This window comes from Embiotoca jacksoni, unplaced genomic scaffold (assembly GCF_022577435.1).
Source record: "Embiotoca jacksoni isolate LCO1_2020_lvr unplaced genomic scaffold, fEmbJac1.0.p SCAF_7, whole genome shotgun sequence".
NCBI classification, from domain to species: domain Eukaryota; kingdom Metazoa; phylum Chordata; class Actinopteri; family Embiotocidae; genus Embiotoca; species Embiotoca jacksoni.
This window is the reverse complement of record NW_027185425.1, coordinates 7,449,894-7,466,047: the sequence shown is the minus strand read 5'-3', so window position 1 is coordinate 7,466,047 and position 16,154 is coordinate 7,449,894. Positions and strand designations below refer to the sequence as shown.

The 16,154-nt window shown below is 40.8% G+C and overlaps 1 protein-coding gene across 1 annotated transcript in view; it reads left to right on the top strand.

Annotated features, from left to right (window-relative positions):
* Positions 1 to 16,154, top strand: part of gabbr2 (gamma-aminobutyric acid (GABA) B receptor, 2) — a 179,009-nt gene that overhangs the window by 119,234 nt on the left and 43,621 nt on the right. The window contains exons 9-13 of the mRNA XM_069175712.1: positions 1,670 to 1,750; positions 2,636 to 2,786; positions 3,107 to 3,239; positions 4,443 to 4,550; positions 7,999 to 8,121. Coding sequence (XP_069031813.1) covers positions 1,670 to 1,750; positions 2,636 to 2,786; positions 3,107 to 3,239; positions 4,443 to 4,550; positions 7,999 to 8,121 — 596 coding nt within the window. The remainder of the gene's footprint in view (positions 1 to 1,669; positions 1,751 to 2,635; positions 2,787 to 3,106; positions 3,240 to 4,442; positions 4,551 to 7,998; positions 8,122 to 16,154) is intronic.

The following is a 16,154-nucleotide window of genomic DNA, read 5'->3' as shown; positions in this document are numbered from 1 at the left end:
CTGTATAAAACAGGAAAAACCCTTCCTGAAAATATTAAGCTGCAAATGAAAGTTACCAATTGAGAGTCTTAGAACTTGATCTTACTGATTGCCTTAACATTCATGTTTTGGACATGTTGTTAAGCCACTGATGGATGTCAGGGAATTTCTATTGTCCAGGCCAGACATACTCTGAACTCCTCTGATTCCCGAGATGGGGGATAAGGGTCCCGTAAGGACACCCCAACCTAATGAATTAACTGTCCAAGATGAATGTTGATTAGCGCTGAGGAGTCTCAGAATATCTCTGGCCTGAATAATAGAATTTCCCTGACAATGGGTTTGGGAAGATTTTGTGATTAAAAGCTCTCTATGAGGTTGTAGAACAAAGCAAAACTATATAGCTAACTGATGCACACTTTTATGAACCTGCCAAGCTGCTTTGTAACCATGATTCTTTGTTTTATCACTTCATTGGTTAATTAAAGATCCCTTACAGATATGTTCAAATGCTCTGATTGGAATAATAATTTGTATCGGATATGTTTTTTTTTCCATAAACAAGTCTACTTAGAAATTGTAAGAAATTCTTAAAATTACATCCAAGCGTCCTCCCTCGTTTTAAATCCGGTGTGTAAAATGTAATTACTGTTTAAATAATTATGGTAAAGTTTAGTTTTAAATATTAACTAAGTCCATTATGTTTTTATTTGCAATGGAAGCTTCAAGTTTTAACATCACACTTGTGTAAATTTTGGACCAGGATTGGCTTCCAAACTGGTTTTCTTGAGACATTTGTTGGACTCAGAAACTTCTCTTCTTAATCTTTAAGAATATACCCCTCTCAACGGTTTAGATCAAACAGAAGTAAAATTGAAAAAAACACTGTTTTTTTACATTAGCTGCTTAAATAATTTTCATGGTATAAAACCCACAAGAACTGATGTAACCATGAAGCTGAGTGTTGGGCATGTCATTAAGCCTTGCTAGCAGTGTGGCTGTAGGGATGGTAATGTCAGTCTACTGGCCAGTCAAAATGGAATGGATGGATTGCCATGATATTTCGTATTCGTGTTCCCCAAAGGAAAAATCCTCGCGACTTTGGTGAGTCCCTGATGTTTCATCTAGTGCCACCAACACGACAACCTTTACACTCATTCATCGAAAGAGTATCTCAACATCTACTCGGTGGATTGGAACAAATCATACAGACATTCATGGTTCCCAGAGGATGTCCCTAATGACTTTGGTGATTCCCCAGACTTTTCTCTAAGAGCACCACCATGACATTGAAATGTGTGGTATCTGGTGAAGTTTCTTAACAACTAGTGAATGGTTTGCCAAGATGTTATGTCCAGACATTTGAGTTCAGGCGATACCATCAGTGTCTTTAATATTTTAACTAAAATGTTCTCATCAGCCTTAGCCATATTTTGTTTTTATCTCTATATAGTAAATAATAGCATGTCAACATATTAAACTAAGACTGTTAAAATGGTTAGAATTATTATACCTGCAAACAACCAGCATATTGACCATGTCACTGTGATCCTGCGGGGTTATTGTTGCTGCTAGCATTTAAAGCTGTTTTGTGCAGCAGATTTAATTACTTTGAAAGTGCATAATAATTGGACAGGTTTAGTACATACACTTATTTCAATGTGTCCATATTTGTGTTTGTTTTCAACAGAGGGTCAAGAAGTAAAGGTGGGCGAGTACAACGCAATCGCTGACGTGCTGGACCTCATCAACAACTCCATCAGGTTCCAAGGTATGAAGAAGACGTGTGTGTGTGTGTGTGTGTGTGTGTGTGTGTGTGTGTGTGTGTGTGTGTGTGTGTGTGTGTGTGTGTGTGTGTGTGTGTGTGTGTGTGTGTTCCTGGACTTGTGTTTTGCAGAGTCAGGACTGACGGAGGGATGTAAAACTATAGAGAGGGAAAAAAATGGTGTTCTGATGTGTGTTTTATATGCCTATACAGTAGGCTAAAGGTCCACCACTTACCACTTCAGCGCTCTCCTCTTCTTTTCACTTGCTCACTTGAACCTAAACTCCCTGCAGCCCACATAAATACTCAGACACACTCGGACAACACCACCACTCAGTGTCGGGACTCACCACTCTAAACTGTCCTCTATCTGCTAAATTATTTACAGGTCCATTTTTCACCCCTCCCATGTTTGCCTGTGTTGACATATTTTGCAATTTGTTTGATCCTCCTAGCTATTCTCCCCCTTCACACTCTTTCTCCATCTTCTCGGCCTTACCCCACACACAGAAACTAGGACTGTACCATCTATAAAGCTTGTTTCCACATCGTTGACCACAGTAAGTGGAGACGTGTAAGATGATGCCATTGCGATCGATTGGCACACTGGCGGGAGAAAAATAGAGCAAAAGATAAGAAAGTGCAGGGCCCAACCACAACCACAGAGAAACATGCACTCAACTAGGGGACACTGAGAACCAGGAAATGGAGCTCAAATAACTGGATGTCTGGTGCAGTGTCACTATTTTGAGAAACCTCATTGAAGAAAGTTAAAATGTCCAGAAAAACTGCTGTGAAATTCAGCATTTGAGTAAACATTTTTAAAATTCTGTTCTTGAGACTCATTTATTCTGAGACACCTTTTTTATATAAAACTTATTTTTCTCATAGGTGTGGAGCCTCCCAAGGATCGTACGTTTGTGCGTCTGCAGCGGCGCCACATCAACGTGCCGCTCTACAGCATCCTGTCCACCATCACCATATTGGGCATGCTCATGGCCGGGGCCTTCCTCTTCTTCAACATCAAGAATCGAAACCACAGGTCAGCATGCAGCATTGTAGAAGCACAGCTTCAAGAGTGAATGCTAGCTTGTGATGGTGAAATACATAAATGAAGAGTGCAAGGGGGAAACTAAATGAAGCTTGGTGTTCGAATGGTGGACAGATGAATGAAGGACGGAAGAGTCCAGGGAGACTGAATGATATTGAAATGAAAGAATGATGAAGCATGAGGATGGTGATTAACTTTTATCTTTCTGTGAATTTACTGTTATTATTTGATACGATCGACTATTTGATTCTGTTTTAATCTGACATCTGTTTTAATCAATTCTAAATTAATCTTTCATTCTTCTCTTTCAGACTAATCAAGATGTCCAGTCCCTACATGAACAACTTGATCATCTTAGGAGGCCTGCTCTCATACGCCTCTATCTTCCTGTTTGGTTTGGATGGAGGTTTTGTTTCTGACAAAGAGTTTGAGACCCTCTGCACTGTGAGTTCCTGCCATATTTTTCTCTCATCAATAAAATCATGAATAAAAGCTGCAGTTTGATGCCCACCATATTTAGCATTAACAGTGCAAAGTGAACATTTTTAAAGAGAGTCCCACTCCTTAAAATGTTGAAAATGACTGCACTAAAATATACTGTATTCATTTTACGAATTTTATTATTCTTTATTTTGACTGCAGAAGATTTGGTCCCTCATTTACAGTGTATTTTGTCTGAATATACAGTATATGAAATTCTTTGCATTTTTTTCACATTATGTAAAATGATTGCTAAAATATGGAGAATTCTCCTGAAAGACTAATCACATGCACTATGAGACCAAGTAAAAACTGATTGAATCTCTCTCCTCAGGACTCCAGCTAGCACGGAGCACATTAAGTGTCTCCCCCCAGGTAGCATTACTGTGTGACTATGTAGATACTGGATTAATTAAAGACTTTTGATTACAGTGATAACTGGTTTCCACTGAGATACCAACCTCCCAGATACAGTCACATACACAGGCACACCAAAGTGACGTTAGGCAGGGAACATGTTGCACCTCCATGACCTAGCTGAATCTTTGGCTGCAGAGCCAAAACAGAGCCTGTCGCTTCAGACCAGGTTCTACAGCAGCAGCACCGAGGTTGATCCATGCACCACCAATCAATATGTGCTGGTCTCCTTAAGAACAAAAGGTCTAATTGTTTTTTGCTGTATACTCTATGACTTTGTTGATATGGTAAAGATTTCTATGTGGAGACAGCTTGGTGTAAATGTGTACATGTAGACAGATAAACACATATGCAGCAATCAAACATAAAGTAGGCAGAAGCACACAACTCTAGACACACGCAGACTCTGCAGCTAAATTTGGATTTTCTCAGTTGTATTACAATTTTAAGCTTTTAAAACACATCATCAGTGTCCTTTGTGCCAAAGAAGCAAAAGGTCTCCATTTAGTTTTTCATTAAGATGAAACACTCTCAGGAGTGTGACAGCTTCATGGTCCAGGATGTTCTCCCAGAGCTCTTGGAGACAAAAAATAAACCTGACAGCCTCTTATTTTTAGACTGCTCCACTTTTCTATTTTGAATGATCTTCTTGAGAAAAATGCAAATACCTGTCAGATCAGTTAGTTTTTGAGCCTTAATCACCAGTTTACAACATGACAACAATTATGTGTCTTACTGTTGTTCTGATAGGTTCGGACGTGGATCCTCATTGTTGGATACACAACGGCTTTTGGCGCCATGTTTGCCAAGACCTGGAGGGTGCATGCTATCTTCAAAAATGTGAAGATGAAGAAGAAGGTACTGAAAAATTTTATATATTTTGTATATGCTAGTAATAAAATGTATATCTAATATTTTTTCTTCAATATTCTTTAAGCAAAGCATTAGTGCTTTGAGTGCTTCCTTTAAATGCTTTGATTTTTCATTCACATTTAAGTTTGTATGTTTGTATTTATACATATATTTTCTTTTAACAAATCCAGGGCAGCTATCTACTTAAATAGCCATTTAATCACGAGTCATTTTTAATGGTTAACAAAACCAAACCTTGTTTTTTCCTTATTTCACCCTGTGCATCCTTTTGATAGTATAACTACTAGTTCATATAACCACAAGCTTCTCCTATGCCACCTGGAGACCTGACAAGCTTATCCAGGAGGCTTCACATGCTGTTTGAAACCCCAACACTGGTGTGTGGGTGATTGTGTTCAGACTCTTGCTTTTTTTTTTTTTTAACAAACACTCTAAAACACTGGCAGCCCCTGGCACCTGTTTTTAGAATCTTCTCTGAGGGAAAAAAAAAAAAGGAGCTAGAAATACAAATGGCTTTTTAAACATCTGACACAATCTGTTTCACTGTCCTAGTTATATAAAGTGGTGCCGAGCTCACTGAGGGTTGTAACTGTGCTTGGCCTTTTTGTATTTATAGACCTTGTTCTCCCCCTCTATTTCTCTCTCTCTCACTGGCATATTGGAGGAAGTGTGGGTGGCCTGCCAGAGAGTAAGCAGGAAGAGAAGGAGGAAAGAAGGATGGATCAAAGGGTGGAATAAGTCGGAGGGATGTAGGGAAATACTGGCAGAAGGGGGGGGTGGTGAGACAGAAGGAGCAAAGGCAAAGCGGGGCAGAGAGGCACAAGACAAACAATGTGGCCCAAATGGTTAAGAAAGTAGGTTGGACACTATGAAAAGAAAAACGAAAGATGGGAAAAGAGGACAAAGGATAGAGTAAGATAAGAGAATCCAGATTACAGGTTAAAGGAAGAGCCATGAACTACTTTAATTTGAGTCGCCACTGCAGTTTTGAGGTTGGGTCATCACACCACATTTACGTCCATGTTCTTAGTGTAAGACACTGGACCTGGCCTTCTGTATATATATATATAAATATACATATACATACTGTATGTGTGTGTATATGTATATATGTATATGTAAAAATATATTTCTTTAGTTCACTGTCTTTTTCTAAAAGGATCTTTTAAGGAAAACAAAACCGTTTTCCCTCTCTAAACTCAGTATTGCCCTGCCCTTTCACAGCCTATTATTTCTGCTCACTGCCCTTTCTCTCACCCAACTTCCCTTGCTAACAGAGACAAAACAATTGTTTCTTTAGAAGCAGTATTCACTTCAACTGAATACTTTAGCTTTTAACCCTCAAGATGTGTTCCCTGGTGGTCCAGGGCCTGGGTCTGTGTGCTGGACACACACACACACACACACACACACACACACGCACGCACACACACACACACACACACACACACACACACACACACACACACACACACACACACACACACACACACACACACACACACATCCCACTTTAGCCACACTGATTGAGTGCAGGTGCTTTGGCTTCAGTAGAGTGATAGTTGCTGTTGGTGCCCTGAAATATCTGCCAACTGCTGTCAGGGGAGGGTCGAGCACAAGTGTTAGCCATCTTTTCTTCAGACCATGGCAGTGGAGCTGCATCCCTCACTCCTTCCCCTGCCCTTCCCTTCCCTTCCCTTCCCTTCATCTTCTTTCCTGTACACTAGGAGAGCAGAGATTGTAAATCAAGGACGAGTTCGATAAGGGTTCCACTTGTGGGCAGCAGCCGGCAGGGAGGGATGCATCAATGTCCTTTTTCTCCAAACACACACAATGTCCATGGCACTTACACAGATAAACATACACATTTAAAAAAAAATCCCCTGGTATACAATCCCTTACTGCAGGCCCTTGTTCGTAGCTGCTACTTGTCAGTCTGCCTACCTTGGTAATTTACTAAATACTCCTTGGTGACATATCACTGGACACTTGTGCATACACACATTACCCCCCACACAGGGCAAAACTAAACAAGCACAAAGTATCCATAAATTAATTTTAGGAGTTGCATACGCAAGTAAACATACATACAGTATAATAAATAAGTACACACATTATTAAGAGCCGAGTTTGTCTGAAAACAATATTTTGACAAATCCTCACAATTCAAGGCCTACTGACTTGTTTTTTTCTGGGCATTTTTTGCTTAGTTATAGAGAATACAGACATGTTTATTGCTCTGTTCATATTCTCAGTCATTTCAGGGCCGTGTGCTCATCTAATGTTTTCAATTATCTTGACTGTTTCTCAGTGAAATTCATCACTAGAGACAAAGACATGGGAGCCCAACCGGTATGTCAGATTGCCAAAATTACTGGGGAAAGAAAATAGATAACACATCAGGTAACTTAGAGTCATTACATAGTTTGTCTGACTCGTTTGGCAGAGTAACATCTTATAGTTGAGCAGATGGTGGTGTAGAGATTTATTCTTTAATACATTTCTCAAAAATTATTGCAAATATCTTTTTTCACAACTATTTACATGTTAGAATATTGTTTTTTTCATCCAGGTTGACATGAACAAATTGAAATATATGTGATTGATACAATTTAAACCAAGGAAGAGCAGTTCCTTTTATCCCAATGACATATTTCAGTGTCAATTATAGAACGAGTTAATTGTTTTTAATTGTTTGTCTGTACTATGATGCCCTCTAAATCTTAAACAATCCTGAAAAGGTGTCCCTTTTACGCCTCGCCTTGAGCCCACTGGCCAATGGAGACCTGTGCAAGACCACTGAGGTGCATTTGGGTTATGTGAAGCTAGCTAAACAGAGTCCAGCCTGTGTTCACTGACCTTTTCTTTGATCCACGGATCCAGACAGTCAAACACCTTTATAAATAAAGATCACAAACAGGTCATGGCTTTCATCCCTCCAAAGTTCAGGGTACAAAAGAGGCGCTTTAGTGGTTGACAGCTTTGGCTCTTGTTTGGTGTATCTTTTCCACATTCTCACTCCACAAAGTGACAAAATTGTGGCTTGTGGTAACATAGAGCACTGACAGAACTGAATGTCCACCAGTGGTTCTCAGCCCTCTTCCATTAAAGTACAATCTGCTAAATATACTACATTTACTGACTGTGTAAAAAAGTGTCTTGGGCTTTTGGCCACACAGTTTGGCTGGTTTCCTGTCTTAGTCGGTGGGTAATTGCAGTAAATACATTGTTATCAGTCCCTGATTAGATGGTTAGATTGAAAGCAGCAGGGGTCTGGGTCTTGAGATAGGATGAGAATCACTTGATTCGCATAATTATATTGATCAATAAGAAATGTTGTTTGAAATGACTCTACAGACACACATACTACTGTTTTACATAGGTGTGGGCTATTTGGCTAATACAAACGTCTCATTTTCACTTCCTTCTCCAGATCATAAAGGACCAGAAGCTGTTGATTATCGTTGGCGGGATGCTGCTAATCGACTTATGCATCCTCATCTGCTGGCAGGTTGTGGACCCGCTTAGGAGGACTGTGGAAGAATACAGCTTGGAGGTCAGTATGCATTTGATGTTTGTCCCATCTTGCACTCGCTTCTGCTATCATTTATGTTGATGGAACACGGCTTGCCTCCACTGGGAGAAACCTGGTGACACAGATTCTTGCGAAAAATGCCTGTGTATTTAGAGGTTAGGCAAAGAAAATGTCTGCCATAGGCTTTAGCACAAGCATCTTGGTTGTGCTTGTTATTTTTAGGTCAGGATGTGAGCCATTGCCGCCTTCTGTGCTCATCCCGTGGCCGGACATTTGCCAGCTTGATGAGAGATATTGGCAAGGCCTACTGGAAAAGAGGCACTTGGCATCACTTTCTCTTTGCTGGAGAGGTGGCATGGCATAGCGTAGAAAATTAACTCTGCTATACTGTGACTGGTAAGAGTAGACTGAGATTCTCAGAGATTGGTGCTGGATTAGTCTAGTTTTGCGGCCAATTGGCTCAAATGAACATACTGTAGCTTTGGCATTAGAGGTTGATTGTGTGTGAAGTGTGTTTTCAGTTAGGCGTGACATATTAGCACATAACTGTCAGTAGGATTAAAAGAATCCAGACTGTGAATTAGCAAGGCATAACTGCATATTTGTTTACTCTGAGGTATTAGCCGCTTTGGTTAAAGTGACAGACTGAGTTTTTAAATTTTTCATATATTCGTAGAATCAAATATTATGCAGAATGCCTTTATTGTTTGGGACATCTTGCTTTCTGTATGGATTAAAAGTGATGTGTACAGGAGACTTCTTAAAGACAGTGGGTAAAATACTTGAGTCAGGAAGATTTCAAGCTGCATATATTTAAAAAAAAATTAGTCCACTACTAATTTGTTTTTTTTAGAAAATCAGCTCCTGCTGTTAAAAGGATGGTTCCACAAGTTAGCATAACATATTGCAGATCTCCTTAATAACTCCTCAAAGTTGTTACACAGAAAGATGGACTTGCACTCGGCCAAAGGGAGCTTTAAACATTGAAATGGTCAAATGTTTCTTAGAGCTGGTGCACTGAGGGGCAACTGGGACAGGTATCCATGTGTAACGGTGAATTGTTAGTGAAGTGCGTGGCAGCTGTGGTTTATTAAATCTAAATGTATTGAAGTACATCTGTTCACAGTGTGAAACAAAAAATGTTTAACAGGTGAGAACATTTCCAAATAAGACAGATATCGTGTCATATTAGGGACTCTGATTTTCACATGTTGATAAGATATATCCCTTTCACTGGGTATGTTGATGTAACATTATTAGAAAACATTTACATTTACATTGATATAATATAATATGATTTTCCCTTTATGTGCTGACACATAATTCAGTGGAACAGGAGATCTTATGTTTACTTTACTGTTGCTGCTAAGAGCTGACAAGCAGGAGAAATTATTCCGCTGCAGCTCAGATTAAATCATCGGTCTGTAAAGACCGCAGACCATGGATACTACTAAGTGGAGATTTTCCCTAATGAGTTGTCTTTCAAGTCCCCTAGTCTTCTGTATGTAGGCCATGAGACGGCTAACTGCCTCCCAAGAGCCCAGAGTCTTTAGAAATGGACGGCATTGGTTGGACCCTCATTGACCCTCCTGCTAAACAGAGGTTATCAGAAGGTCAGGGCAGTGAAAGGCAAGGCCTATTGGTGAATTTTTATGGAGACTTCTTTTGATCATACTGAATGGATTTTGTTGTTGCTTGCTTGCTTGTTGCCAAGGTCCTGCGGGGGATGGAAGGGTGCCTGATGCAGTCTTGCACCCAGTTTTGACTTTTTTGTATCTTCAATTAAAGGAAAAACTTGTGAAGTGATAAATACTGCTTATCTAAGAGCAGCAGGTCAGAGTTTTTTTCTCTCTTAGTCCTTGATGAAAAGATTCCCATGGGAGATCTCTGTGGAGGAAATGTATGATATATTGCCAGACTTATTTACATTCTTGTGCTCATTTTTGTGAAGTCTGAAGGTATGCTTGGCTCACTGGTACAACTCTAGACAAAGCCGTATTTTCTTTGTAATGATATCCACTTATATATTTAAGCCTGCCTAAAGGGTGAAGCAAAGCCGTGGTTAACATATTCATTCGTGAATGTTGTCAGTGTGTGCAGTTAGGTCCTCGTGGAGTATTCCCAGACTCTAAGCCCCCAGCCAGGGAAGTGTTGTGAATATATAAACCACTCAGTGTAGGAGTCTGCATTCCCTCTGGGGTCATGGATCTGCATGCCTGGGCTGAAGTATAGGCTCCACATGCCTGCCCAGCCTGCCAGATTTCCAGCAGCAGCAGCAGCGTACCCTTGGGGCTCAGCTGGGGGAGAGACAGCCCCGAGCTCCTCTGCGCCGAGGGCCTCCAGGCTTGTCAGGTGGGACCATGAACTAGAAGGCAACCCAGATACCCAGAAAGGGGGTAAGGAAGAGAGAGACGCAAGGGGAAAAATTATAATGCAGTATCATCAAACACTGAATTCATGGTAATAAACAATATGGGAAGTTTTAAAGAGAAACAAATATACACAGTAACTTGTACCATAATCAAAGACAGAGGAGAGTTAGGGCATGTTCAGCAACACAACCACTCCATTCAGATCAATGAGGATGCTATTTGGTAACAACAGGCGTCACGATGAAAAAGGATCCAGCAAAAAAAATACAAGACTGTCCAACAAGGCAATGGAACAAATTAGTCAAGTTAGTCTTGCTATATCGTATTTAATTTTCTCCACAGTACCTACAGCCTCTACCAACAGAGCCCCTTTGTTTTTAACACAATGCTGTTTTTGTTGTTTTAACTGAAACAAGCTTAGGTGGAGTGGGGGTGAATGGTTGAGGAGGTGGGGCATTGGACCTTGGTGGATGGTCTCCATAGGGCTCTGGAGCCTGTGTGACTAGCTCTGACTGACTAACAGTAATTGGCACAAGGAGAAGGACCATTAGTTACCCAGTTTATTGTGAGCTATCACATCATGCTAGGCCAACATTCCCCTGTGACTACCCTCTGTTGTCTTTTAATTATTATTTTTTTTTTATTGTTTCCCTCTCTCTGTATTTGTCAAAATGTCCTCCCATTTCCCCTCTGTGGAGAATTGGGAGTTGACCTTGGGTTCACTAAGCTGTATCTACCTGCTGTACTCAAGGGTATGCAGTATGACAATGCAGTGTTATTGAACTGCCGCAGTTCGATCTAGTCCACCACATCCGTTTTTGAACCATCTCACAGGGGGTTTCCTTATTGACTCATTGTTTACAGGTATGGTAGTCTATTTTTTATTTGTTTAAATGCTCAGGGATGATCATCGGTGTGTGTTTGGTCACAGACACAGGGGTACTAGCTGAGATTTTGGGTAAAGTAATCGCACTTGTGATGTACAACCAAGATTTACACAAAAGAAATATTGACAAAGTCAATCATGAAGGGGTAATTTCACTGCTCTAAATCCAGCAAGCTAATCTTAATGAGTTACCATTAGCAAAACTAGGACATTCCCCTCTGCATTCTTTATTAGCATTAACAAGAAAGATGAAACTGAAGAGGCTGACAATAGATCCTCATGGAATGCTTCATAAAACATGACTGCTTTAATACCCTCCCAAATAAAAGTAAAGAAGGGCCAGAGATCATGTGGGGAGTTAAGTCTTTGAGTCTCAAATGACAGGAGAATGACCCCGCATCTTATTTCATGGCTGCTCTTCAAGGCTGGAGTTTTAATTACAGTATGCAGATGATGTGCCTGCACAAGAAATGACTTGTGACCTTGACATTGTCCCCAACCTTTTTAAACAAAGCCTGCACCTGTTTTTTTTTTAATTTTTTTTTTTTTTATATGAAACACTACCTTATATGCTAAATTAAATACAAATGTTGATGAGATTATGTGTAAATTGGCCAAGATGATAATGGCAGCTCTCCTTTTCACTGGTTGACCCCTAAATCCTAAGAGCACAGGGAATATACTGCATATCAATGTCTTTCTTTCCCAGAGAACTTGTGAAAAAAGCAGGAAAAATGCTGGCTGCTCCAGGAACATCCTGGGAATGCTGATGGAAATGTTGGACTGCAGTGAGCAATTAGATCCATTTTGTGTCTCGTTAATAATTGAGCATTTGTTAATGGCGTGGGTGTTTCAGCAGCAGAGCTCCTGGCTGCCATCAAAATAAGCCCTGTAGTACTTGCACATGTTGTAGTGTCAATGTACACATGTGTGGAAGGTGCCCACTTATGAATGGATATGTTTTTGTACGTATACCTGTGTGTTTATGTAAACGTTAATGCCCTCTCTTGTGGTCCTGGGCATTGTCTCCTGCATAATGAAGGACAAACTGTCGATAAAGGATGATTAGCATTCTGTTGGATCCAGCAGCAGACCCCCACTACTCCAGTCTCTCCTCTTGTCTCCTCTTTCTTCCCCTCCCTCCCGCTGTCATTTTTCTCAGCTTGGAAGCTGCTGCAAGCATTGGTGGGCAGGCGAGCTGCAAAAGAATATTGCAGTGTGGCATCACCATGGCAACGGCCATGGTTCCTGACATCCGTAACGCAGAGAGCTGCACTGTTGATTCATGAGACAAAAATAACGGGTTGAGGCACCTACTTCAGCATGCCAACACACGATGAACAGATTTTAAACATCGATATCGTAGAAAATGCACCGAGCTGATGGATCATCAATGAGTGTTCCAAGCAGAAAATGTGTTTGTACACTCACACAGACACATGCATTTTTTTTAACCAGAAGTTTAGGAGCTCTGAGATTAGCCCCCTGCCTCTGCAGCACCCACTTGTATGCATTTAAGCAGAGAGAGAGAGAGAGAGAGAGCGTGAGAGAGAGAGAGAGAGAGAGAGAGAGAGAGAGTTTTCTCCCAGTGCTTTGACAATGCTCTCATCTGTCCCCAGTATCATATCACTGGAGTACCAAGCCAAAGTCTGACTCACCACTATCTTTTAATGTGGAAATATTCCTCTTTATGTAATGATGAGATGATGGTAATATGATGGTAATTAGCTTGAATGTGGGCCCTCATTATCAGGAGTAGAGATCGAGGCTGCTTGGCTCAGGTAAAGAGGTGAGGACTGAGATGTAGCAGTAAGGCAACCAGAGGGTAAAGAGCAGGATGAAGGTCTCCATTGCCTGGCCCTCACATACAGTGCATTCAGAAAGTATTCACAGCGCTTCACTTTTTCCACATTTTGTTATGTTACAGCCTTATTCCAAAATGGATTAAATAAATTTGTTTCCTCAAAATTCTACACACCATACCCCATAATGATAGTGTGAAAAAGGTTTGTTTTGAATTTTTTGCAAATCTATTACAAACAAAAAAATGAAAAAAAAAATCACATAAGTGATCATATAAGTATTCACAGCCTTTGGCATGACATTCAAAATTGAGCTCAGGTGCATCCTGTTTCCACTGATCATTCTTGAGATGTTTCTACAACTTGATTGGAGTCCACCTGTGGTAAATTCATTTGATTGGACATGATTTGGAAAGACACACACCGTCTATATAAGGTCCCACAGTTGACAGTGCATGTCAGAGCACAAACCGAGCCATGAAGTCCAAAGAATTGTCTGTAGACCTCTGAGACAGGATTGCATTGAGGCACAGATCTGGGGAAGGGTACAGAAAAATGTCTGCAGCATTGAAGGTCCCAATGAGCACAGTGGCCTCCATCATCCGTAAATGGAAGAAGTTTGGAACCACCAGGACTCTTCCGAGAGTTGGCCGCCCGGTCAAACTGAGCGATCGGGGGAGAAGGGCCTTAGTCAGGGAGGTGACCAAAAACCTGATGGTCACTCTGACAGAGCTCCAGTGTTGCTCTGTGAAGAGAGGAGAACCTTCCAGAAGGACAACCTTCTCTGCAGCACTCCACCAATCAGGCCTGTTTGGTAGAGTGGCCAGACGGAAGCCACTCCTCAGTAAAAGGCACATGACAGCCCACCTGGAGTTTACCAAAAGGCACCTGAAGGACTCTCAGACCATGAGAAACGAAATTCTCTGGTCTGATGAAACAAAGATTGAACTCTTTGGCCGGAATGCCAAGCATCATGTTTGGAGGAAACCAGGCACCGCTCATCACCTGGCCAATACCATCTCTACAGTGAAGCATGGTGGTGGCAGCATCATGCTGTGGGGATGTTTTTTAGCAGCAGGAACTGGGAGACTAGTCAGGATCAAGGGGAAGGTGAATGCAGCAATGTACAAAGACATCCTTGATGAAAACCTGTTCCAGAGCGCTCTGGACCTTAGACTGGGGCGAAGGTTCATCTTCCAACAGGACAACGACCCGAAGCACACAGCCAAGATAATAAAGGAGCGACTTCGGGACAACTCTGAATGTCTTTGAGAGGCCCAGCCAGAGCCCAGACTTGAACCCGATTGAACATCTCTGGAGAGATCTGAAAATGGCTGTGCACCGACGCTCCCCATCCAACCTGATGGAGCTTGAGAGGTCCTGCAAAGAAGAATGGGAGAAACTGGCCAAAAATAGGTGTGCCAAGCTTGTAGCATCAAAAAGACTTGAGGCTGTAATTGCTGCCAAAGGTGCTTCAACAAAGTATTGAGCAAAGGCTGTAAATACTTATGTACGTGTTATATTTTTGCTCTTTATTTTTAATACATTTGCAAACATTTTAAACAAACCTTTTTCACTTTGTCATTATAGGGTATTGTGTGTAGAATTTTGAGGAAAAAAGTGAATTTATTCCATTTTGAAATAAGGCTGTAACATAACAAAATGTGGAAAAAGTGAAGCGCTGTGAATACTTTCCGTGATGACACTAAGGCCGGCCTGAAACACTCCCCTTTCTTTTTCACCCACATCTCTCCTCTCTCCATCTTTTCTCTGTCTCTTTATGCTGCTGTTTCTTTCTGTCACACTATTTTTTTCCTCTCAATTCACTGTCCTCTGCTCACTTTTTCAATTCCTTCTCTTCAAAAGGAGGGATTGACATCTGGCCCCAATTCCAGCCAGGATTTAGTGTTGATAGGGCGAGTTGGGGAAAGTAGTAAGTGTGGCCAGAGGGAGTGAGACATGTGCCAGCAAAGTTCCTTGAGCCGGACAGATGATGAGGGTGGCTGACAATATGTGTCCCGCTCCTCCGGGACTCTGTGGGTCAAGGTCACCCAAATTATATTTATATACAGAATTTTTAGATTTTTTTTTTTTAATGTTATTGCACTTTTACCACACTTTGGGCCTGATTTACTAAGATTTCAAATAAAGGGTACTAAATTGCATGTTTATACCAAAAGTTTGCAAATTTATTTTGCACCCGTTTTGCAGTTGATTTACTAAAAGTAATTGCGTCTTTGATATCAGGTGCAAATCGCTCTATTTAAATTAGGTATTTGGGTGTGTTAAAGTGATTCCAGCCGTTCTAACAGAACGACCGCAAAAGGAAATCTGATCCCACTGAAATGAATAAATATGAATATAACAAGAACAAAACGCTATAAAGGAGATTATCAGCGATGAAGTCAATGCCGTGGGAATAACAAAAAGATCAATAGATGAAATTATGAGAAGATGGTAAAACATTAGGCAAGAAAAAAATAAACGGCTTATATTAAAAATGTGTAATTACAACGAGATTGCATGCTGGGATAGAACAATTTAAAAAGCTCAACTTTGCATTTGTGGATGTGAATGTGGACCTTGTACAGTCAACTACTGTATATAGGTTAATTAAAAATATAATAAGATATAATACAAGCTGACACATTGTTCAATGATTATCCTTCTAAAACAAGTTCAAATATCTGCATATCTAGTGGCTGCAGAAACATAGAGAAAATACATAAAAAGTTACCTACATCTATGGTGTGCTTTTGGGAATACTCAACTGTGATTTGATTTCCACGTGATTGATGACTAAAGTGCAGAAACCCCTATATAATCTTTTTACGCTGAACTTATACACCTGCACACACACACACACACACACACACACACACTCACTGCCTCCCCACACCGTGTTGTTCCCCCCCTATCGCCTGCACGCTCATGCAGGTTCTCCTCTGCAGTCCCACTCAACTGTTGATTGTGTGAATGCCATCTGAAGGACAC